Source organism: Antechinus flavipes, chromosome 1, assembly GCF_016432865.1.
Source record: "Antechinus flavipes isolate AdamAnt ecotype Samford, QLD, Australia chromosome 1, AdamAnt_v2, whole genome shotgun sequence".
Classification (NCBI taxonomy): Eukaryota; Metazoa; Chordata; class Mammalia; order Dasyuromorphia; family Dasyuridae; genus Antechinus; species Antechinus flavipes.
In genome coordinates, this window is record NC_067398.1 from 644,130,747 (window position 1) to 644,157,124 (window position 26,378).

General features: G+C 40.9%; 1 protein-coding gene across 4 annotated transcripts in view; it reads left to right on the top strand.

Moving 5' to 3' along the window:
- Positions 1-26,378, top strand: part of ADGRB1 (adhesion G protein-coupled receptor B1) — a 263,708-nt gene that overhangs the window by 199,046 nt on the left and 38,284 nt on the right. For all 4 annotated transcript variants that reach the window (XM_051971170.1, XM_051971169.1, XM_051971172.1 and 1 more), the window contains exons 22-24: positions 1,700-1,769; positions 8,103-8,169; positions 21,413-21,498. In XM_051971170.1, coding sequence (XP_051827130.1) covers positions 1,700-1,769; positions 8,103-8,169; positions 21,413-21,498 — 223 coding nt within the window. The remainder of the gene's footprint in view (positions 1-1,699; positions 1,770-8,102; positions 8,170-21,412; positions 21,499-26,378) is intronic.

Sequence of the window (26,378 nt, forward strand, 5' to 3'; positions counted from 1 at the left end):
GATAATTGGAAAGAGCAGGATCACAAAAACGAAGAGAAGAGAGGTCATCCAGCAATCCAGCAAGAAAGGGAGGCCAGTGGTATCAAATAATGGTGAGAAAGAAGGCAGTAAGCATGAGGATTGAAAAAGGACCATCAGTTTTGCCACTTATGAAGTCACTGATATCTTAGGAAAGAATGATTTACTTCACACTCTGGGACTCTGGAATTACTTGAGATCTAAATCTTCTAATCCCTCTGTCTTCTGCAAGACAGCCCTTCATATTCTTTAAGACAAGTATTATGTTCCCTCCCCTTCCTTGTTATTCCTCCCACCACTTCTCCAGAGTAAACATTCTCAATAAAGTTTCATTTGACTTGGCCTCCAGGAAGATTCCCAAAGTACCAAACCCCTTCTCAGAATGGGTGCTTGGGACTTCACACAGTACTTTGACCAGGGCACAGTGTAGAAGGACTATCTCCTTTCTCATTGTAGTATTGCGTTTCTCTTAATGCTACTCCAGTTCAAAGTTAGGGTTTTGACTTCCATGCTATAGTGTTGGCTCATAGCAAGCCTGCAGTCACTGAATTTTATTGACACAAGGGACTCCAATGACCAGAGAATCCAATTTGTACAAAAACAACCTGGAACTCACTAAGAATAAGAATAATAATAAGTCCTACATTGGGCAGCTAGTTGGTGTCATAGTGAATAGAGACACTCATCTTCCTGAATTCAAATCTGGCCTTAGACACTAACTGTGTGACCTTAACTGTTTGCCTCAGTTTCCTCATCTGTAAAATGAGCTAGAAAAGGAAATGGCAAAACTTGTATCCAGCATCTTAATCAAGAAACTCCCAAAAAGGGTTCATGATTGCAAACCAATAACTAAACAACAATCCTACACTGAAACAGAACAGTTAAGTGTCTCTGCTTAAAGATCTACTATCATGATAATTCTCTATAGATAGTCCTAATTAAGAAAATTTGTGTTGTTCTACCCCTCTCTCTGCCCCCCCTTTTAACCTTCAAGACTTAGTTTTTCCTTTGCAATTTCCTTTTATTGCTTTTAGTTCATCTCCTTGGGACAAATCCCTCCAGAAATGAAATTCATGAAAATTCACGAGTTGAAGCCCTGAGCCAGCCTTGAACACTGGCCCCTCCACAGAGTAGGTTCTAAATAAAGGATGTAAAAGTTCTTTCACATTTGAAGATAAACATCATGTTCTCCCTAAGTCTTTTCTTCTCCAGGCCAAACATCCCCAATTCCTTCAATTTAATCTCATATGGAATAGTTTTCCCTTTCCTGTTTGCCTTCCTCTGAATATTCCCTAGCTTATCAATTAATCAAATCAACATTTATTAAGTACCTTATATATGACACTGTGCTAAGCTTATCCATGTCCTTTTTTCAATTGTAGTGCCCAGAATTAAACATAATATCCCATATGTGGAACACAATTCACTAAGCTCTTCAGATCCTTTTCACTTGCAACCAAACCTCCCCTTGTCTTTCTATAGTCCATTACAGAACCTCACATTTTTATGGTTCCCAAACTTGGCTCTCACCAACAAGATGGGGCTGTTGAAACCTGTCACAAATTCTACCTCTGAATTTTGACTTGACGGATTTGTGTTATGGTATGAGGGGATAGCTGGATAACAGGAAGGATTAGAAAGCTGGAATCTGATACTACTTTTTTGGTATTTCCCTTTTTAGGGCTTCCTGCTTTGGTCGTGGCCATTTCTGTAGGATTTACCAAGGCTAAAGGCTACAGCACGGTGAACTAGTAAGTACTGAGACACCTTCGTTCCATCTCTCTTTACTAGAACATTGCCTCTTAGTGTGGCAATAGGAATTAGTGAAATGGGAGTTAATTGGTATACTCATTCTCTAGTGCCTACATAGACTCTTTCAAAAATGTAGAGGTGGTTTCTCCAGTCATTCTTTCTTCAAATATCTCCTGAGCACTGAACTCAGGGATGAAATAAATCTGAGTTCAATTAATGGGGTGGGTATAGGAGATAAGAGACACAAAGGCAAAAAATGTTATAATGCAAAAAGTATAAATAGATATATATATATATATATACACACATATATTTATATAGATGTAAGTATAAATATAAAAGTAAAAAAAAAAATCATTGAATGTAAAATCAGAAGATCTGAGTTCAAATCCCAGATCCCATATTTACTATCTATGTGATACTGGACAGGATTTTTAGAATCACTGGATTAGAGATTTAAAACCAGTTGAGATTTCAGAGACTATGTAGTACAGCTCTTTTATTTTATAAAGGAGGAAATGGAGGCCCAGGAAAGTTTTTTTTTTCCTTTCTCTTTGGGCCTAAGTTTCTCCATGTATAAAAGGAAAATATTTAGTTTGTCATTCAGTCATTTTTCAGTCATGTCTGACTCTTGGTGACTCCATTTGGGGCTTTCTTAGCAAAAATATTGGAGTGTTTTGCCATTTTCTTCCTTAGCGCATTTTATAAATGAAGAACCAAGGTGAACAGGGTCACCCTGCTAGTAAGTGTCTGAGGTTGGATTTGAACTCAGGAAGATGTCTTCCTGACTAGTAGCATGGTAGTCTATCCACTGTGCCTCCTCACTCCCCAACTTTTGGGTTATCTGACCTTTAAGATCCCTCTTGGTTATGGATTCTATAAAAACGAGATTGATAATACATATAGCCATGTGACCTTAGACAAATCACCCTCCTTTGTAATCGAAGTTTAAGTTTCTTCATCTGTAAAGTAGGACTCGTTATCTGAGCCACGATCTCAAACGATCTGTGTAAAGAAAATGTTTTATAAGTATTTCAGAAATATGAACTACTCTTGTTCTTATAAAGTAAGGATGGGATAAATGCTATAAGATAAGTCTCAGGGTTATGGAACCTAGAGGAAGGAGAGCTCTCTTCTGATTAGGAAGGAGTCAGGAAAGCTTCTTGGAAGAGTTGGCACCTGAATTTAGCCTTTAAGGATCGGTAGGCTTTTAGCAGACAAAGCATTGGAGAAGACATGAAAACAGAAAGAAGGAAGACATTTTTCAAGCAAAGGGAAAAATCATCAGCAAAGACAAGAAGTAAAAAAATAAGACATGTTAGGAAGCAGTGAATTGTCCATAATATCATAGAATTTAGATCTGAAAAGGACCTTATTGAGCATTGAATCCCATCCTCTCCTTTTCTGAAAGTTGCTGAGTAAGATCAGAGAGAAAAAGTGACATCTCCATGATTGTAAAAACACAGGGATGTGCAGAGCCAGTTTGAATGATTAATGAATGATTGAACATCTAGTAAGCTCTTACCACTTGCCATGCACTGTGCTAAGCAACAGAGATCCAAACATAAACAAGTGAGATAATCCCTGCCCTCAAGAATGGGAACTAGAAAAGGGGCAATGGTATAATTTGGAAATATATTGGAAGTGACATGGTCTGTTTCCTGGTAAGAGGAGATGAAAATTTCCTATCAGGGGCAGAATTTTAGGGAAAGAATCCAGATCCTGTGAGAGAGGGTATTGTTTAACATCAAATTCAATGGAAGAAATTGGTTCATTTTTGTCTTTAATTCTGCCAGCATGGAGTGCCTTCCACAGAGCAGGTAGCAAATCAGTGAAGTGAATTTCCATTAGGATATTTTCTTTGATGGGTGCAAAGTGAAGGGGTAAAGAATGACAAGTAAAACTAGAAATGTGGGTTGGATCCAGACCATGAAGAGTCTTAAGTAGAAGGGGCAAGAGTTTGGATTTGGAGGGGTGTGTGTGTGTGTGTGTGTGTGTGAATTTATACACATACCTATACATATATATATACATATGCATTCACACATATACATACACCTGCATATATATATATATATATATATATATATATATATACATATTTGTATTTTTGTCCATCATTCTCCCATCCCCAATAAATTGTAAGCTCGTTGAAGACAGGAACTTTCTTTTGTCTCTTTTTGTATCCCCAGCACTTAGCAGACTGCCAGACACATAATACATAATAAATGTTGGTTGATTGGACTTCTTCCTAAGTAGTGAGTCACTACTTAGATGTTCTGAGCAAAGGAGTGACATGAGAGGAGTATGGGAGAGAAGTATAAAGAGCACTGGTCTTTAGGGTCAGAAGGCTTAGATTTAAATCCTACCTTTGATGCTTATTATCTCTGTGATCTTAGAGTCTTAGGACTCAGTTTCCTCCTGTGGAAAATGAGAGAGACTGGATTAGTTAGCCCCTGAGTCCCTTTTGGCTGATCAGAGCTGGGCTTTAGAAATATTATTCTTAGATTTAGAGGAGAGCCCAGCACTCTGAGCATGAACTAGGAGGCCATTGCTACACCTGAAAGAGATTGTATTGAGGGTCTGGACTAGGAGAACCAAGACAGCAGGGCCTCAGAAACCAAAGGAATAGTGGTGTAGTCATCAGTGGACTGGCGTCAGAGAGACTGAAATGAAGGAGGAGGGAGGCATTAGAGAGACACAGTACCGGCTTTGGTGAGGGGGCAGGGAGATGATGAGTAGGGCATTTGGGAGGAAATTGGAGGAGAGAAAGAGAGAGGCAGGGAGGAAACCCAAGGGGAATGTCAGGAGCCGAGGATCTTATCGGTGGAGCACTAGCTGCCCACTGGCATCAAGCCAAGAGAGACCTTGGCACCTTAGCACCAGACACTGCCTCCGATGATGTCTATGATTCAGGTGATGGGGGCGGGATGATAAAGAGGCAGAGGGGGAGAAAAACAATAAAAAGAGAGCCCGAGAGACAGAATGAGACAGAGGAGATACAGAGAGAGGCAGAAACAATGGCCGAAAAAAATGAGGACAAAGAGAGAACAAGAAGCAGAAACTTGGAAAGAGAGAAACAGAAACAGAGATAGACAAAGAAAGAGAGACAGACAGACAGAGAGACAGAAAGAGAGACAGAGAGAGACAGAGACAGAGAGAGAGAAGAAGAAGGGAAAGGGAAGGAAAAAGTGGGAGAGTAAGAAGCAAAGAGATGATGGAAGAAATACATACAGGACAATGTGACTGAAAGGGAAAATAGGACATGCAAGCAAGCGTACACACACTCACATATAATGCATATACCACACACACATACACATACACTCATCTATATGATGGAGATGCAGACAGAGACAGCATTGTGTGATGGGTGGTTAAGAGATGGATTCAAAAATTAATTCGCGTCATCTTCTTGGACAAAACCCCTCTGGGACTTAGTTTCCTCATCTATATAAAAAAGGGCTAATTTTTCCCAAATTGACTCCTTCATGATGTCATAGTATGGAAAGAGCTTTATAAATTTTAGAGCTAAAAAGAAATGGGAGTTATTAGGCTTGTCAAACAAGAGAATGGTCTAGAAAATACTTTGGAAGTTCTAATATGCTTTATTATTTGAATCATAGAATGTCAGAACCAGAAGAGACCTTAGAAATTGTCTAGTAGCATCAATTTATCATTTTTCAGAAGTGACCATCGAGGTACCTTACAGGGACATTTGGGTACAGTAGAAAGAGCATTACTCTGGAGTCAGAGGGTCTGGGTTTCATTTTTACTTTTAATAAGTAAAATCTCAGGGCCTCAGTTTCTGCAATTGTTAAATGAAGCTATTGGAGTGGATAATCTCTGAAGTTCCTTTTAACTCTAAACCTACAGTCCATGACTTGCCATGACCCCTTGGTAGTAAGTCTCAGGTACTGAGTCCAATTTCAGGGCTCCCTTCCACTCTAGGCAAGAAGTGACTCTAATTCCTTTTGGTCCTGAATATGACATCTCATGACAAAGGTGTCATGGATGGCTCATTTGAGCAAGAATGAACAAACCATGGAGTTGCTGTGGTCCAGTATTTTTATAGGTGCAAAAATTAAATATGGAGATTCAAGTTATTTTGCAAAAACTTAAAGTACTAAAGCATTTATTTTTTTTTTATTAATTATTTGTTGATGTTTGTTATATAAGTTGGGGCAGTTAGGTGGCATGGAAGATAAAGCATCAGATCTAGGGTCAGGAAGTTTGTTGCTCTGGTTATTCAGTCGCTTTCAGTCATGTCCTGCTCTCCATGACCCCATTTGGGGGTTTTCTTGGTATGGAATTTGTTGCCATTTCCTTCTTGAGCTCATTTTACAGATGAGGAAACTGAGGCAATAAGGGTTAAGTGACTTGCCCAAAATCACAGTTAGTGTCTGAGGCTAGATTTGAGCTCACGATGAATCATCCTGACCCCAAGATCAGAGTTTTATCCAAAGACTGAAATAACTGAACAATGACTATGAAAGTTACCCTATATGACCTTAGGCAAATCATTAACCTGTCTGGCCCAAGTTTATTTTAATTTGTCAGAAGAAGCCTAGATGACTAGACCCTTTATGTTCCTTCCAGTTGTGAATATTAAGCCTCTTCCATTCTGCATCCTGCCTTATTCTGTAATGACATGAATAAGTATAAATGGATTTTGGGCAGGGTATGGAGACACATTGTATGGGGGTCCCCATGGGTCCTTTGATTTCCCATCAAGGAACTTTAATGCAGATTTCTTTTGCTTCCTGGATGTACGTTTTGTCCTATCTAAAATGAGAGCTTTGGTCTCTGAGGTAGCCTCCAGTTCTATTAGTTCATGAGCATCCTAATGCCCCCTGCAGGGAAGCCCCCCCCCATCATCCCTGTACTCTGGGCATGCTTGTGGTTACAAGTCTGTGTCATTTCTCTGCAAGATAAGGAGCTTTCTGAGGACATGGATAGGGTATTATCTCATTGATATTCATCTATATTCTTTTATCATTTACCAACATCCACCTTTTTCAGTCATTTCCACTATTTGTGGACCCATTTGTTTTTGTTGTTGTTATTGATGATGGTTTGGGGTTTTTTGGGCAAAAATACTGAAACCGTTTGCCATTTTCTTCTCCACCTCATTTTCCAGATGAGGAAACTGAGGCAAACAGAGTTAAGGAATTCACATAGCTAATGTGGACCCATTTTTTTGTTTTGGTTTTTTTTTGGGGGGGGTTAGCAAAAATATTGGAGCAGTTTGCCATTTTCTTCTCTACCTCATTTTCCAGATGAGGAAACAAAGGCAAACAGAATTAAGGAACTCACACAGCTAGTGAGTTCCTGAGGCTACATTTGAACTCACAAAGATGAGTTCTTCTGACTCTAGAATAAGTGCTTTATCCACTGGGTCACCTAGCTGCTTGGTTATCAATATCTTATTAGCAGAAAGACTGCATCCTGCAAAATGCTAATCATGACTATTCCCCAGAAATAAATACATTCTTTTAATCCAAGCAGCTTGAATCGTCCCATAGTCCCAGACTCTGAGCCCTGTGCACTGCTCCAGTTCCATGACTAACTTTCACGGGGTTACCTGAACTCAGTGGGCATGTGCTTTTGACTTATTCGATTTCCTAGTGGAAGGATAGGCCCTTAGAGCATTTCCATGTCACTTCCCTTCTTACCCCTATCCAAGGGCAGGTCCTGACACTTAGGATAGAATGTTAGTCCTGAAATCAGGAATCCCCAAGTTTCAAATCCTGCCTGTGACTCTGGGAAAAATCTCATCACCTTTCTTAGTCTCAATGTCCTTGTGGGTAGAATACGGATGATAGCCACATGTAGATGGCATGGTGAGAACTGGAATGGAGGCCCAGTTCTGAAACCCAGGGTCCCATAGATGGGGTCCAAGGACACATGTTAGAGAAATGAGAAGGGTGGGCAGAGTGTGGGCAGCACAGGATGATGAGCCAATTACAGTCATACTTCAAGGCTCCTTCAGAGATTAGAAGGGAGTTTTCGCTGCCCTTTTCCCTGCTGTGATAGGAGGTACCCAAGGGAGTCAAGGAGAAATGCTCATCATCCCAGCCTATTCTGGTGTCTCTGTCCTCCTGTGCCCATCAAGTTGATGGGTAGATCCTAAAGTGTTATAGAAATAGGAAAAAGACGGCAGCTTTGAGAGATGAGAAGGGGGCAGACTTAGGAGAGAGCTACAAAGGCACAATGAAATTACTATGAGAAAGAGCAGAAACTAAAGAAAGGAGGAGTAGCCTCATTGGTGGGGCGGTCGGATGGCTTAACCTGGACTAACCAGCCTGTTTTCTGTGCTCCCTTTTTCTCAGCTGCTGGCTCTCCTTGGAAGGGGGACTGCTATACGCCTTCGTGGGACCAGCTGCTGCCGTCGTCCTGGTACTGCCTCCCCAGCATGGGCTCCTTTATGATTCCCCACCAGCCCTTTCCAAAGACCCTTTATCCCCTAAGTCTAGAGAAAAGATGACCTTATCTCATCACCCCCTCCTCCCCATCCCACCAGAGATCCCATGGATTCTTGGGATTTTAGATCAGGCTTTTCTGTGTGATTTTGGACAGGTTCCTGCATCTAACAAGGGAATTGGTCTATCAAGATCCATCTCTCCCTAATAGTCTCTCTCTGAATCTACTAACTTATTATGTGACTTGGGCATCACCTCCATCCTCTGGGCTTGTTTTTCCATCTGTAAAAAAGAACTTGGGTGGTCTCTGAGGTCCATTCTAGCTCAGGACAATCTGGGATTCTTCTCACTCTTTTTATAACCTTGCAGAAGTCCTTCCCCCAGTCTCAATTTCTTCACCTGCCAGGCTGGGTTCAACAGTCTCTAAGGAACCATTCCTACCTTAATAGTCTAAGGATTGAAATCTTCATAGCAAAATATTACCAAATACAGGCCCTACTTTAATGAATAGATAAGAACCATTTATCATTTGCACACAGGCAATTCAGTTTAATAGGCTTTCATCCAGGGCTTCCGGATCTAATTTAGCTGGATACACATCTGGCCTTGGGCTCAGCTACACAGTGGGTGAGACTAGAGGAGGGGGCTAAGTGACTTATCTTGAGGTCATGCAGAGTGATACTGCTGATAATGGTTATATATACTATTTCCCTTAGCATCTGGGCCTCAGTTTCCTCTGGTGTAAAATGGGAACCATAATATTGCTACCCGCTTCAGCATGCGTTTTTGATCCATATCTTATCTTTCCAAATCCCTTTTTCTCTTCTTGTCATTTTTCAGTCCTACTCAAATCTTCACAATCCCATTTGGGGATTCTTGGCAGATACTACAATGGTATGCCATTTCCTTCTCCAGCTCATTTTCCAGAGAAGGAAACTGAGGCAGACAGGATTAAGGGACTTGCCCAGGTTGAGAGAAAGGTGTTCACCATCCTCTTCTTTCCCAAGAAAGATCCTAGAAATCAATGTACCCAGTTTAATTCCTAGCTTTGTTGATAAGTCATTGTGTAATTTTGGGCAAGTTCTCTCTTTGCCTATTTTCCTCAATAGAAAAAGGGCATCAGTCTGGATTCAACTCTGCAGATCAACCCTAAGAGGGAACCCTAAGTCTAGCATAAGAATTAAAAAAAAAATACATATTATAGCCCTGGAGCATACACCTGTTTGTTTTTTCTTTTGCTAGTTTTAAAACAAATAAATCAGCAACCCTTATTTGAAGGGAAAATAATTTCATAAATGAAACAAATGAATCAAACAAATTCTATTTGAATTTGACTAAATTCATCAGGATTTTATTGAGTACTAACTGTGTGCCAGACCCCATTTTGTTCACTAGAGATACAGACATAAAAACAAAACTGTCCCTGCCCTCAAGTTTGCATCCTAGAGGAGAAGAGAGAATGTATGCAGAAAAGGTAGTATAATACGTATCCCAAGCAATTTCAAAAGAGCACTAGTAGCTGGACATTTAGTAAGCACCTATTGTGTGCCTGGCCTTGACAAGGCACCAGGGGGAAATACAAAGTTTAGAAAAAGTTAACACAGCTAATTCTAAAAGTTAACTTTAAAGTTAACAGTTAGTTCTAAAGCCCAATTTTATATATGAAAAGGATACAAGAGATGTACTAACAAAACTCTATTGGAGATCTGGAGGGGAAGGTCATTGCCAACCGTTAGAGTAAAGGATGATGGAAGGTGCAATTTGAGTTGATTTTTAAAGGACAGATATGTAAAACTTTAAACAAATGGAAGAGGAAGGAATTCCAAGCATTGGAAACAGATTGAATAAAGACATAGAGTTAGGAAATTTCAGGATTTATTAGGGGTAGAGCAGCAGCACAGTTTGTTGGAAAAACAGGATATAACCAGGTTGGATAGGGCTTTCAATGACAGACTAAAGAGCTTGAAACAATAGGAACCCATTGAAAGATTAAGCCAGGAAACTATATAAGGAAGATTGCTTTGGCAGCTTATAGCAAACTAATAGGTTGGAGGGAAGAGAGAGAGAAAGGACACAGACAGAAAGACAGAGAAAAACAGAACGACAGGAGGAAGAGAGAGAGACAGAAATACAGAAAGAGAGGGAGAGAGGAAGAGAAAGAAAGAGAGAGAGAGAGAAACAGAGAGAGCTAGAGAGAGAGACAGAGAGAGAGAGAAAAAGAGAGACAGAGATGGAGAGAGACAGAGAGGGAAAGAGACAGAGAAAGAGAGAGAGAGAGAAACAGAGACAGAGATAGAGAGAGAGAGAGACAGAGACAGAGAGACAGAGAGGGAGAGAGACAGAGATGGAGAGAGACAGAGAGGGAGAGAGACAGAGAGAGAGACAGAGAGGGAGAGAGACAGAGAGGGAAAGAGACAGACAGAGAGAGAGAGAGAGAGAGAGAGAGAGAGACACTAAACTGTACTAGGCAGTGAGGAAACAAATGAAAAATATGTACTTCCTGCTCTCCTTTTAGCCTAACATTCTAACTGAGGAGACAGACTAGATAGATAGGTAGATATTTGGAAAATCAGTATAAGATAATTTGAAGAGGAGTCTGAAGTTAGGAAAATCTGCATTCAAATCTGACCTCAGGCACTTAGTAGTTATGTAAACCTGGACAAATCACTTAATCCTATTTGCCTCAATTTCCTCATCAGTAAAATGGACTGGAAAAGGAAATGGCAAACCACTCCAGTATCTTCACCAAGAAAACCTCAACTGGGATCACAGAGAGTCAGATATCAGTGAAATAACTGAATACAATTTTGGGAGAGATACTAACAGCAAAGAAAGAATTCATGTGGAAGATGGAGCTTAGATTGAACTTCTTAGAGGGTTAGGGATTTTCAGAGACATAAATGAGGAGAACATTCCAGGCATGAAGGAACAGCTTATGCAAAGACAAGGGATTTAACAACTGGGGCATCATGTGTGAGGGTCAGCAAAGAGACTTATTAGGTTGCCCCATAGAATGTATTGAGGGGAGTGATATCTAATAAGCAAGGGAAAGCAGCCTGGGGTCAAGTTGTAAAGGGCTTTAAAAGTGCCAAATACAGAAGTTTGTTTTTTCATGGTGGGATTTCCACAGAGGAAGAAAAGGGGGAAATGCTACTGGGATAGAAATAGCACAAAAAAAAAAAGGCAGGGGCCTAGGAAAGAGTGGCACCCATTCCTGGGGATTTGGAAAGATTCAATGAGACACTGGATTTGAAGTCACTTTTTGCATTAGAAAGTGCCATATATATGGCAGTCCATGCTCCTCCCCCTTCCCCTTCACACACATCTTGTCCTTCTAAATCTGCTCAGGGAAGATACTATAGGATTTTAGAATTGGCAGGACCTTAGAAGTCATAGCACGACTCCTCATTTTACTGAATAAGAAACAAGCACAGAGATAGGTGGTGACTTTCCCCATGTTGCACAACTCTTAATAGCAGAGCCAGATCTTCAATTCGGGTCTCCTGGCTTCCAGCCCAGTGCTGCTGTTGCTATCCATGGTTCTCTTCTCCAAGGTTGTAGCTGCATCCCCAGCAGAGCTCCCTGTATCCTCCCTTCTTGAAAATACCTAAGAAGAAAAACCTAAGTTGGTAGGGGGAAAGACACACCTTCATTATCTCAATCAATCCCAATAAAATTAACTATTCTTCTCCCCCTCCCCCTCCTCAGCTCAGACCCACCACCGTCCCTTTGATGATCCCTACATTGGGTCTGGAATCTTGACATTCACAGGCTAAGAGAGGATTCAGGCTCAGGGGAAATTCTATTTCAGCACCCACCCCACTCCCATAAAAGTAGGGCCCATTTTAAGCAAACCCAGAATTTCAATTTTTCTTATTTTGACATAATCTTAGGCTTAAGCCCTACAAATCCAGGACAATTATTCATGTCTAAAGGATCCATGTTTTGAGCATTTAAGTTTCTGTTTAGATTTAAGTATTGGTTTATGGATCCCCTAACATTGTGATCTGGTGTGAAGTTGTTAGGTAGGAAGGTTAGTGGTTGTGGTGATGGTGGTGATAGTGGTGAGGGGATGGGGCAGTGAACTTTAAAACTAGGTTCTGAGAAGCCCTTGCTCACTGCTGATTGAATAATTACAGGAACTTCTGGGGATGCAAAATTTGGCTTTACACTAGGAAAAACTCCCCAGTATATGAAGCAACTTAACTAAACATACTAGTGGGCTACATTGAGTTGTAGTGAGTTCCCCATCACTGAAGTTCTTCAAATAGAGGCATTCAGTTTAGTCAATCAACAAGCATTCATTAAGCATTTACTATGTGCCAGAAGGGCAGCTTGGTGATGCAATGGATAGAACCCTGGACTTGGAATCAAGAAAACTCACATTCATGAGTACAAATTCAGCCTCAGACACTTACTATCCCTGTTTGCCTCAGCTCTTTGTCTGTTTAAAAAAATGAGCTGGAGAAAGAAATGGCAAACGATTCAAAAAAAATACAGAAATACAAAATGCGGTTACAGAGAGTTGAATATGATTGAAACAATTAAACAGCAACTGTGTGCCAGGAACCGTGCCAAAGACTGGAGATAGAAAGACAAAAACATGACCCTTTTCCTCAAAGAACTCACGTTCTAATGGAGGTTAGAATATGCAAATAATCATTCGTACAAGATGTAGCCCTCATTAGAATGTGAGCTCTTTGAGGAAACAGGTCTTGTTGACCTATGAAAAATAATTGCAGAGGGGAAGCAACAGGTACCGGGAGAACCACATGCAGAAGGGAGCATTTTAGCTACATCTTGAAGGAAACTAGGGATGCCACGAGGCAGAGGTGAGAAAAGAGAGCATCCCAGGAATGAGGGCAGCCGGGACAAAGCAAATAATAGGAATCAGAATGTTGTGTCTGAGGAAGAGGAAAAAAGCCAGTATTTCAAGAGCACAGGGTACTTGAAAGACAATAAAGAATAAAAAAAGACTGAATAGGATAGAAAGGGGCCAGGTTGTGAAGGTCTCTAAAAACCACTGCAGTTTATTGAGGGGGAAATGGTGACGAGATCAGACATGTACTTTAGGAAAAACACTTTGGCATCTGAGTGGAAGATGGATCTGGGATGGGATAAATTGAAACCAGGGAGACCAAACAGCAGGCTCTTTCATTAACCCACTTATGAGATGGTGAGAGGCTGACCTAAGGTGGTTGCCATATCAGAGGAAAGAAGGGGATTTCTACAAGAAATGTGAAGGTAGAAATGACACACATTGGAAAGTCCCATTCCAGCACATTTGGAATTCAGTGCTCCCCTTCCAACTCTGAGAAGTCTTTTTTTTTTTTTTTTTTTTGATGATCTAATAAAGCATCTCAAGGAGAAAAGGAGATTATTAGGAGTAAATAGCATTCCATTTGTACCAATTCCCTTTTTTGCCTATCTGTCTAGAGCCCATTAAGTGAGTCACAGAACAACTGGATTTCCACAACACCATTTTTCCTCAAGAACCTTCCCTGATGGCTTTTGTCCTTAGTAGAGAATGCCCCTGCTCTCCTAGGACAGCAATTGATGAGAAAAGGACAGAAGGTCAAAGATAGAATTCTTTCTCAGATTCAGGGTCCCAAGGGAGGGAGGCAAAAGTCTGTTTGTCCTCCACCTTGGTAAGAGCAAATCTGAGGGTCTGTGTTCAGAAGTGAATGCCATATTTTAGGATAAACTAGAAGAGGGAGACCATGTTAGAGAGAGAAGACAATGTAGGAACTTGAAGGAAATAGAATGTTTTGCTTGGGAGGAAAAAATATTCATAGGGCATAAGTGAATATGATAACTGTCTCTAGGCATCTGAAGGCTTAGAGATTAGACTTGTCCTGTTTGGTCCTAGAGGGAAGAAGTAGAAACCCCGGAGTAGAGCAAAGGAAGCTAGAGGAATCATGGGATTATGGACTTAGAACTGGAACTTCTGAAGTCATCAAGTTTCTCATTTTTCAGACGAGGAAACTGAGGTACAGAGAGATTTGCTCAGGATTACACAGCTTAGTAAGTATCTGGGGTAGGATTTGAACTTTTCTTCTTGACTTGGAAATCCATTGCCTCTCTCCGTGAGATAGAATTCAGCTTAACATTTCTTAACAATGAACATTCTCTCTCTCATAAGTGATGTGTTCCTCATCCCTGGAGGTATCCAAAGAGCTATTGGGTGAGAGATAACATCTCGTGGTGGTTTCAAGTCTCTAGTCTGCTACTTAATTGAGTAAATGAATTAATCCTCTGGGATACAATTTCTGCATTTGCAAAGTGAAGGGATTGAACTCTGGACTCCAAGGTCCTTTCCAGCTTTACTATTTATTCAGAGAGTCTAGAGGGTTTTCTTATATTGTGTAAAAATGGTGGGACAAGAAGGATGGAGTGAGTAGAGAGGGCAGATAGCCTCTGGGAGCCTTTCCAATGCTGAGATTGTAGGATGGGGACCAGTTCAGCTGTGGGGCTGATCTCCTTAGGTCACTCTCCTTCCTTCCAAATGCTTTCTTTTCTTAGACTGCATCTCATCCTATCACCCCCATTCCTCGAAAGCACTGCAGGAGAATTAAGAGTGTACTGTGCATATTAATGGCGGACCTGTACTTTATATATCAGACATCCTGGGCCCTGCAGCACTTTCTTGGGAGTCCTGTCTCAGGGGAGTTATTTTTACTTCCCTTTGACAAATTTCTATCCATGTATTCAGTGCCAACCTCGGAAAGGGAGGGCAACGGGATAGAAACATGAGGAATCTGGAGAAAGACAGAGGCAGAGATACAGAACAGACAGAGACAGACAGAGACAGAAACAGAAAGAGAGACAGAGACACAGAGACAGAGAGAAGGAGGGAGAGAGAGAGATGGGGAGGGAGGGAGAAGGGGAAAGAAACAGAGCAAGCAGTGCGAGGAGGGAAACAAGACAGAAACACAGAGAAAGAGATGGAGAGAAAGACAGAAACAGAAAGAGAGAAAGACAGACAGACAGACAGAGAAAGAGTAAAGAGGAAAGGGGGCTAGGGGAAGAAGTGTTCTGTATAGGTCAGACCTCCAAGGGTTGATACATTGTCTGGGATCTCTGTTCCTGAATCTCTGGCTTCAGAGATTTACAGTGACCTTGGAGATGATGCCTCTTTCCTGACTCTCTCCTTTGTTGGAAAATGAGCAGGTTTCCTAATTCTGACTGAGTGCCCATGGCTAGGAGCCAGACTAAGCATCCGGAACACAGGGCTGTAGAATAATAGAATCATAGAATTATGGAACAGCAAAAAGAAATCATAGGCTCCAAGGATCATCGGTTCACAGAGCCATACATTTATAGCAACACAAAGGCCCAGAAGAGCACACTTTAGAATCCCTTACTTCTGGTGCAATAGAGTCTGGCGAGAACTCAGGGCCTTAGTTCCCAGACATCAGGTGGGAGGGACCCTGTCAATAGGGTTGGGTCTCAAATCAGGAAAACTCATCTTCCTGAGTTTAAATCTATTCTCATTTACTAGCCATATGACTTTGGGCAAGTCACTTAATCCTATTTGCCTCGGTTTCCTCGTCTGTGAATGGGCCAAAGAAGGAAATGGCAAACCTCTCCAGTATCTTTGACAAGAAAATCCTAAGTGAGGTCATGAAGAATCAGACACTCTTCTGAAAATGAAGACAAAATTCTACATGTTTAGTAGTCAGTCACCTCCAAGACAAGTTTGTTCAGCAATATACTATTAGATATGCAGGAGGGATAAAAAGTCTGTTGTATAAGAAAGTTGCCAGGCTGGCATTGTTACTCATAATAATTATAATGACTAGTATTTATTTAGCACCTTGAAGTTTGCAAATCTATAACTACAAATGTTATAGATTTGATCTTCACTTCAACCCTGGAAGGGGAGATGGGTTTGTTATCCCTGTTTTACATGTGAAGAAACTGAGGCACAGAAAGGTTAAATGGCCAAATAAGTGTCTGAGGCCATATTTGAATTTAGGTCTTCCTGACTCCAGCACTCTCAGACACCTAGTTGCTTTGATTACCAGAGAATAGAAGAAACAAATGGGCCTATAGCACAATGTGTGTGAGGAGGAATATGGAGGGATTAGGAGCAACAGACTAGAAACCGAAAAAGAAATGCCCAATAGTATGGCTTAAATCTTGGAATCAAGTCTGAGAGAGGGGTTCAGTTTCCTACCCTAGTGGTTTCTAACAAGACTTTTAAGGTCCCCATGGTTCGGCAATGACTGTTAATGTTCTGAAAGCCTTTTATGGTTTCTGAATCGTTTCTGTTAGAGCATCTCACTGGATGGCCACATCTATGGGATAGATAATTTTCTTTGAAAGGAGTGAGGCTGGACCTATGATTTCACTGAAATAGGGAAGGGAAGGGGAGGGGGATAGTGGGAATAAGCATTTAGATAGTGCCTACTATAGACCGGATACAGTGCTAAATGCTTTTTATAATTATAATATCATTCGATCCTTGTAACAACCCTGAAAAGTAGGAGCTATTATGTCCCCATTTTATCATTGAGGAAACTGAGGCAAACCCAGAGGTTAAATAACAAAGCCAATATGTATTAGGCACTTCTAAGTTTGGGCTAACTTTTGTCTCTTAATGGTATTGTTTTGCCTATTTCACAGATGACAAAACTGAGGTATTTCAAGTTTAAGCATTTTGACTAGGATCACATAGCTACTATTTGTCTGAGGCAGGGTTCAAACCCAGAACATCATGACTCCAATTCTGCTATCCATTCCTTCCATCCTGCCTTCTATGATCCCATGACCCAGACTAGAGGCAGGGGACTGAACTAAGTTACCTGGGAACACTGAGGAAGGATAGTATTTAAGTAGGTAGGGGAGAGAATTCTAAATTTGAAGTCAGAACATTTGGGATTTAATCTCAGTTCTGTTACTTTGTGTGACCTCAGGGAAATCACTTTCCCACTCTGGCCATCAGTTTCCCTTCCTGTTAAATGAAGAAGCTGGCTTAGTTCATGCCTTCTCTAAATTGGAAGGGTCTTAGATGTCTAAGATCCCCATTCAGCAACAGTCATAACAAAACCCCTCACTCTGATGACCTCCTCATCCTCCATGGAGTGCAGGTGATCATGGTGTATTCCAGGATTAAAATATCCACCCCATGCATTATTGGTGGTTGTTTTCCACTTACCAGTGCTCCTGAGTTGGAGCTTGGAGAGGGTCATGGTAGGCAGTGGAGATTAACATATGGCTTTGTGGTCAACAGATCTGTCCGGGCAAATCATTTATATTCTGGAATCTTAGTTCTCTTGATGTTTTAAGGTCCCCAGAGGCCAAGGCTCTTAGGGCCTAGCTCTTCTATGAGGCACTAGAAGAGAACCGATAGGAAACCTGCACTCTACCCTCAGAGAACTTATTAGTTAGCTCAGTGAGTGGGATACTAGACCTGGAACCAAGATAAATTCAAATCCTTCCTCAGGCACTTACTATGTAATTCTGAGCAAATTATTTCATCCCTGTTTGCCTCAGTTTCCTCATCTGTAAAATGGTGGTGATAATGGCAAGCCGCCTAGGACTGTTGTAAGAATTGAATGAGATAATATTTGTAAAGTGCTTAGAGAACCTTTGAAAGCACTATATAAATGCCTAGCTTTATTATTGGCTAGCCTAGATAGAGGCAAATGGTTATACAGTGGACAGAGCACTAGACCTGGGACCAAGAAGTTATGAATTAAAATTCTGTCTCAGATATGTTGACTTTGGGCCAGTTATGTCACCCTTGAATGCCTCAGTTTCTTCATCTGTAAAGTGGTGGTAATAATAGCACCTACATCCCAGAATTATTAAAAGGATCAAATAAGATATTTGTAAAGCATTTAGCACAGTGTCGGGTACACAGTAGGTGCTACATAAGTGCTTATTGCTTACCCTTTCTTTCTCCACAAGCACATCTCACTTTACACAGCAATTGTGATGCCAAAGAAGATGTGTCAGCTAAATTCGTGTAGATGGAGACCAGTTTCTCTGCTGCCCAGGCCATCCATTCTACATCCCCCCCTTTTTTTTCTGATGAGGAAAATAAGTCGGAGTGAGGGTAATTTGTCCAAGTTGCCAGACAGGCAGAATTTGGCGGCAATGGGATTCGAAGGCAGACCTTCTGACTCCAGAGGCAGGGCTATTTGCATTGTACCACTTCTTCCTACCTAGGGATAGATCCTTTTCAGTAGAGGAAGAGGAAAATCAGGAAAAGCTTCATGAAGACCATGTTACTGGGACTAGTCCATGAAAGGATAGAGGACTTCAATAGAAGGAAATTAGGGTGTGGTGAACAGCACTCTCAGACCCCAGGGAAGGCAGGAGCCAAAAAACCCCTGGAGAGGATAAGAGGGACAGGTTAATTCATCTTGACTGCAAAGAGAACAGCCAAAGGGCAATTGTGTGAAGTAAATCTTACATCTGACATAGTTCCTTCTCATCTCTTGAGGGCTGGTCCCAGACTGAGGGATCCACACACAGCTAATTCTCCTTGCTTCCCAAGCCTACCAGATTTCCTGTTAAGGAATGTATACATTCCTTCTATACAATGTATATTGTATATACATTGTATATAATGTTTATAAATATACTTGTATACAATGTATATAAAACATATACTTTGTTGCAATGTGGGAGATGAGTGCTTGGGAAAATAAGGAATGTTTTTAAAAAGTGAATAATCATCCTACAGATTTATTTGGTTATTAAGTGGGAGGAATCCATTTCTTTGGTTTTCTTATGAAATATAAGGTCATCTTGGATTCTGGGATGAATTTTGCCTCCATTCCCAAGATATTTGAATGAGACCTTAGAGATTCTTTCCCAAATCCCCTAATTTGGGACATGCTGGAGAATAAAATGCTGGACAAAGGATCTTTCATTTAATTTCTATCACTCCCCATTTCTTGGAGATGGGAGGAAGGGAATAGAATTCGGGAGTCTTGGATTTGAGTTCCAATTCTTCCACTTGTGACCTTGAACAGTCTCTTCCCCTCTGTGGGCTTCAGTTCTCCCATCTTAGGATTGGAGAGAATAATATCTGATCCAGCTTATCTGTATCACGGTCTTTTGGGAACATCAAGGGAGATTTGAGTCAAAGAACCAAGTGCTCCCAGAAATGTATTATTGCTATTACCCCAATATTGGAATTGGTTCCCAAACCAATGTCACATCAAAGCAATGATAGATTTCCCAAGGAGTGGAAGGCATGACTCTATACCTTTTATAGATGAGGAAACTGAGGTCCAAAGAAATGAAATTGACTTCTTTCTTGTGTCAGAAAAAGAGCATTGTGGGTCTTGTGAGAGCAAGACCAGACAAGACTTGAGTTCATATCCCATTCTGCTGCTTACTAGTTGTTTGCCCCTAGATAACTCATGTAACATCTGTGAGCATAACTTCCTCATCTGTCAAATGGGGATGTTCTTCATTGTATTCCATGCCTTATACAATTATTGTGAATAAAGCACTTTATTAAGTGCTAAAGAAAATGGGTATAATCATTACTCCCCAAGATGACACTTCTCGTTAATAGCAGAATTGGAGCTCAAAATGTCTTTGGCTTCCATGAGGTGGGATCTGCAAGGGTTCCTAGACACAATGAAAAGAAGTCTGTCATCTTATCATTTGCCCTTCAAAGCCCATCTATATCACTTCAAGTACAACCAAGTCTTCCAAGGGCTAGTTATTTGATTTCTATTTATTCTCCCTGCCCTCAGACTGAGCACTGATCTCATCAGCTGCTTACAAACCAAGTCTTGCCCCTGCCACTAGCCTGAGCCCTGACCTTGGTCACAAAAGGAACCTCCTCTTCCTTCTTAACACTTGCCTTTGGTCAGGCACCAGCTTCCCCATTCTTTCCCATGAGGGAACAAATCCAGAGTTATGGTGACAGCTGTATGGTACACAGAACATCAGAACCATCTCTCCCAATGGTCAGAGACTCGGGGAAACAGGGTCTTCCCAGCTGATGCTAATGAAGTCCAAGATTCATTGACTTAATTTTCACTCTCCACTAGGTATCCATCTCTGTCCCCAGCCAGGTTAACTTTTGGTACCATCTCTTCTCCCACAAGGTGGCCCATAAGGCTTAATATCTGTGTGTCTATTATATGCAAACCCTTGTATACCATATGATTTAACTCGATTCCCAAAGTCCCTAAAAGAGGGCTTCCTGAATCTTTTTTGCATGATAATCTCTTGACAATCTGGTGAAGTCTATGGCTCCCTTCCTAGATGTCTTTAAATGTATAAAATAAAATACGGAGGTAATCAGTTATGTTGAAATTGTTATCAAAATATTAAAATAAATTTACAGATTCCAGGTTGATTAAGATATTTTAAACCCTTCCTAGCACATAGAAATACTCTAGTCCTTCACCATCATTGCCCCCTAGAACACTTCAGGATATTCAAACTTTCCTAGGGGGATCTTTGGTCTTTATATATAACCTGTAAGGATGGGCTGGTCCCTTACGCTTCCATGAAATGGTGGGGCTCCTCACACTTATTTGGTAGGTACTAGATCCTTTTTCTTTTTTCACCAGGGATGAGATAAAGTCCTTCCTATCCCATAAGAAGCCTAAGAGCCTTCATGCTATCTCAGGAATACCCCAGATGCCTCAACTCCTCTGTGGGAGATTGGATGTGGTTCATATTAATTGAGTCACTAGCATTTCTGACATCTCCTGAGGATGGCAAGGTCCATGGTGCTGAACCTTCTCCTCTTTCCCTCCAGGGATGCCATGCGCCTTTTATATCCCATAGGGATGCCACAGTTTGTCATCTTCTTAAGAGTCCTCCCCAAGCCCTTCAATCCTCCCAGAAGTGCCATTCCCCTAGGAATGTTCTGGGTCCCTTTATACTTCCTAGGGACTCCTCACCACTCATACTTGAAATGAACCACCCCTCTGCTCCCAGATTTGGGGCCATCCAGAATTTAAGGACTGAAGCTTTGGCGAGCAGATCTATGTCTCCGGTCCAGTCAACATTCTCCTAATCATGCCATACCAGGTCTGGTTGTTAGATGGTCTTGAGGTCTCAGGCTGAGGAATAGAGCAGAGGGGAAGCCTCTATAGCCAAATGGGGCCTGATGCCATTCCTCCATACCCCATACAAAGGCAGTGTCCCCAAGGGAGGGAACAAGCAAGTGAACTGCTGTTCCTGCCAGCCCCCTCGGGCCCCGCCAACTCGTCTCTCATTTTCTGTGCCAACAGGTGAACATGGTCATCGGGATCTTGGTTTTTAACAAACTTGTGTCCAAAGACGGGATCACAGATAAAAAGCTGAAGGAACGGGCAGGGTAGGCGGCCTCATTCTTTCCTCTGAGAAGATGAAAAAAACGTGTTTTGTTTTGTTTTGTTTGGAAATATTGAAACCACACACACACACACACAAGACTTCCATGTTCCTGAAGACAATTTTGATTCATAACCAAGCAGCAAGATGGGATCCAAACCCTGATCTGCCATCATGGGATGGAGTGAGTGGGGATGGGGAAGAGGTCAGGCTCCTCCCTTTCAAGGAGAAATGTGAGTGCAGAGGGGTGATTGGGCAAAGCTGAGCTGGGCACCTTGGAGCCATACATCTCCATTTTTGTTTCCTCAGCCCATCAATGAGGGAGTAGGAAACATGTAATGTGTGCCTAGGAGAACTATCAGGAGCTTGGGGCCAATGGGCACTTGAATTCAGGAAACCTGGTTTGACTCCCATGACTTACTTTCTAGGAGACCTTGGACCAGTCCTCAGTTTTCCTGTCTGTAAAATTATCAGGATTGATTATAGACTCTTCCAGGTTCTTCACAGCCCCATTTTTCTATGATAATTCTTATCAAGGATGTACTTAGACAGGTCATTTAACTTTTCAGAACTCAGTAGTCCCTTTTGTCTTCAGAGCAAACCTGGAGAATAGAATTTTTCCCCCTGCCTTAAATAGTTGGAGAAAAAGATTTACAGAAGGGTGTCCAAGATCATATAGAGAATCACATGGTGGCCCAAGAGAGTCCTTTATTTCTTGCTGCTGTAAGGAACACAATCAAATGTACTCTCCTGGGAAGGGCAGGACAGGGCTGATGCCTCAGCTGGCTGGTTATGGATCTCATTTTCTTGTTGAAACTTGCCCTCTTGCTCCCCAGCCCCATCTCTGTTTCTTGGCGCCACTCTGTTTCTGTGTGTGTGTCCGTCCGTGTCCGTCTGTCCGTCTGTCCGGGAAGGTCTTTAGCATTCTGCCTGTTAGGAGGTTTGCCACTCCATAACCACCCCTCCCTGCCCCCAATCCTCTCGCCCTTCCTCTGTCCCTCTCCCTCTTTTTTCCTCATTCCTCTTTCCCCTGCCTTTCCTAAGCAGTGGGCAACACATTCCCACTCCCCATAGCTCCACAATCAGGTGGTCCACTCACTCAACCTTAGCCCTCTGCCTTTAGCCATTAGCTCCCCTCTGCTCCTGGCTTTTGACCCTCGGTTCTCAGCTTTCTGGCCCTGCCTTTTATCTCTTCCCTGAACACTCAGTTCTTAGCACTGATTCCTTAGCTCTTTACCCTCTGCCCTTAGCTTATCAGTCCTAGGCCCTCAGCTCTATATCCTCCAGCCCCTTACTTTTTGCCCTCTACCTTTGACCTTCAAATCTTAGCTCTCAGTTCTCAGTCCTTTGCTCCTCTAGTCTTAGAGCTGCCCTGAATGTCCCTATATGGGAGGGGGTACTGGATCACTAGGATGGAAGAATGGGGGGACCCCCCCCCACTCAAGAGTGCAACTTCAAAGACATTGCTGTGTCTCATCCTGATATTCGTGGATGTGTACTTACATACATATACATATGGATACACAATAATAGTAATACTAGCTAAAATATACATTCATATATGTATGTGTGTTATATATATATATATATAGTATGTATGTGTGTATGTATATATACACACACACAGCACTTTAAAGTTGGCAAAGAACTTTACATATATAGGATTGTTTCGTTTGATGGGAACAGCAAATCTGTGAGAAAGGGACCATGGAAGTGCTCCAAAACTCACTAGCAACAAAGGGAGTCCAGTTCAGGGTCTTCTCCTTATCCAATTCCACAAACATCATTAAGCATTTACTATACCCAACTCCCTTTATTCCACCTAGAAGAGGGATAGGCAACCTTGCTCTCTATGAGCTTTAACCTAACAGAAAGATATGACTATGATAAATCAAAGAAGAGGGAGATAGTCCAAAGGTGAGATCCACATAATGATGTGTTATAAGAAGTCTGGGGAAGGGGAAAGAGGCTGATATAGGGGAAAGAAAACTAGTCAGGACATCAGAAGGCTTGAGCATGAGTTCAGGGATGGGGAAAATGTTTCAAGAACAGAGAAAGACTAATGTTAGTATGATTTTCAAAAGAGTGAAGTGAATGGATTCTGTAGCCCATGGGAAAGTGAAATGGATTTTGATTCTTGGCAGAATTCGAGAACATGTTAGTTAAAAGAGAGTGAACTTGTAGAAAAGGAAGCAATAATCAAAAACAATCACACAACTAGATCAATCAACATGCCTTTATTAAGCACCTGTCATGTACCAGTATCGTGGATGCAGAAGTACTTTTGGAGTCAGGAAGATCTGTTTTTACACACACTGACTGGGTGGCCTTTGGTGAGTTTCTTAATCTCTCATCATCACAGGCAATGTATTAGTCACCAAGAGGGGGAATATCTACATTGGTAGAGAAAGTGTCTCAGCAAGTACTCTTTACATTGACAGAATCTCAGGTATGCTGTTTTAAAAAGCTTCCAAGTCACTATGCCAGATCTATGTCTGGCTCTAAATACAAAAATGAAGCTTTCTTCTCAAGGAGTTCATGTCCTAATGGGGGTAGCAGCATTTACACATAATACATATACATACATAAATATATAAATATATATATATATATATATACACATATATATATGTGTATATATATATATATATATATACATACATATATATATATATATAATTATATTCAAAGTAAATACAATGGTGGCAAGTCTGGAAACACTAGAAGCTGGGGTAGTTGAGAAAGTACTCAGGTAGAATATGGTACTTGAATTAAAATTTGAAAGAAACTAGAGGCATAAGAGGAGAACAGGGTTCAGGCTGTTCAGGGCTTCAGGGACAATCTGTATAAAGCAACAGAAGAGGGAATGTCATATGGGAGGAAGTACATCATCAGTTGACTTACATAGGATAACCACATATGTAGCTATATATATCAATCTATAGATAGATTTAAATACATATATTCTATACATACCTATATATGTATGTATGTATATACAAATAGGGTTAGAAAGACTTATTATATATACATTTATATGTACATTGTACAACCTATTTGTATGTGTGTATATACATACACAAATGTATCTGTATCCATATACTTGCATACATATATTCACGTATACAGTAAACATATATATATATACATGTACATATACACACGTGTATACGTATGCATGCATACAATACACATCTTTACACATATACACATAAAATATATATACATATACATACTAGAAAGGTAAGTTGGAGCCAGTTTCTAAAGCACTTTAAATAATAATTAAAGGAGTTTACATTTGACCCTAAAGGTATTAGGGAGCTCCTAATTTTATTGAACAGGTGGTTGACATGGTTAGGTCTATGCTTTAGGAAAATCATCAATAGCAGATCATGCTACACTAATCTTCTTTTCCAATTAAATCAAGGGATTTGGCAGATCAAGAGAGTGCTGTGGATAACATTTACTCCAATCTGAGCAAAATATATAATAAAGAATTACATGTTATTCTTTGTGATATGTGATCTAGGCAATAGTTCATCTGGTTGGATGTCCAGTAATTTGAGTGGCCATTCATGGTTCAATACAAAAAAAGTTATCTATGATCTGGAATCTGAGATACTTTTTAAAAAATTAATGATTTGAAAAAGATAATCATATGACATATGCCACAAAGCTGGGAAGAAAAGCCCAAACATCGGATAATGGAGTCAGTAATTCAAGCAATTTTCACAGGCTGAATATTGTCCTAAGCATAATAGAATGAAAATTAATAAGGACAAATGCAAAAGCTTATTCTTGGGCTCAAAGAATCAACTCCAGAAGCATAAAATCATTAGCTGCAGTTTGAAAAAGATCTGGGGGTGTTAGAGGACCACAGGCTCAAAAATAAAATGAGTAGGGGGTAAGAAATGCAATCTGAAGTTGCATCAAGGGAAGAATAGCATTCAGGATAAAAGAGATAATAGTTCCCTTGTCATCTGCTCCTTTTCTCTTATTTTGTATTCATTTTTGAGTGTCACTTTTTGGAAGGCCATCACTGGGTTAGGTCAAGCCAAGAAATAGCCAACAGGATGTTGAAGAGTTTTAAGTTCATGCCATAGGGAGATATATTGAGGAAACTGGGAAACAGTATTTTTTACTTGTTATGCTGGGCCCTGGGGAAAATAAGAACTAGGAGGAATGGGGAGCAATGGTGTGGATACACACACATGATGGCTTCCTGAAGAGTCCCAAAATAGAATTGGCTGCCTCAGGATGGGGTGGGTTTCCCTTAACTGCTGTTCTTCAAACAAAAGCACCTCCCTGACTCTAATCCTTATTATCTCTGTGACCTTGAGCAAATCCCTTTTGCTTAAAATGACAGAGTAGATTAGATGACTTCTCTGGTCACTTCTGGCTCTAAAGCTAATAATCTTTTGATCTTTATTTGGCACCAGAGGTGGAGAAAAGTGCAGAGCAATGGTTCTCAAACTTTTGTTCTCAGTATCTTCATACTATTAAAAATTATTGAGGATCTCTCCAAGAGTTTTTGTTTATATGGGTTATATTTGTAGATATTTATCATCTTAGAAATAAAAACTAATTTTGAATTTGTTGAGACTCTGAAAGAGTTTCAGAGACCCCACAGAATTCCCTGGACCACACTTTGAGAACCACTGTTCTAGAGAAGATGGCCCCTGAGTGAGACCGGGAAGGAAGGTAATGACTATAGCAGATGGAAGTGAGGTCAGCCAAGAGTGTCTATGTCTTTAGTACTGACTCTATCCCTAGATTTCACAGTGGCAACTAAGTGGTAAAGTGGATAAAATACTGGGCTTAGAAAAAGGAGGACTCTTCATCCTAAATTTAAAATGGACTTTAGATACCAGCTGTGTGACTGGG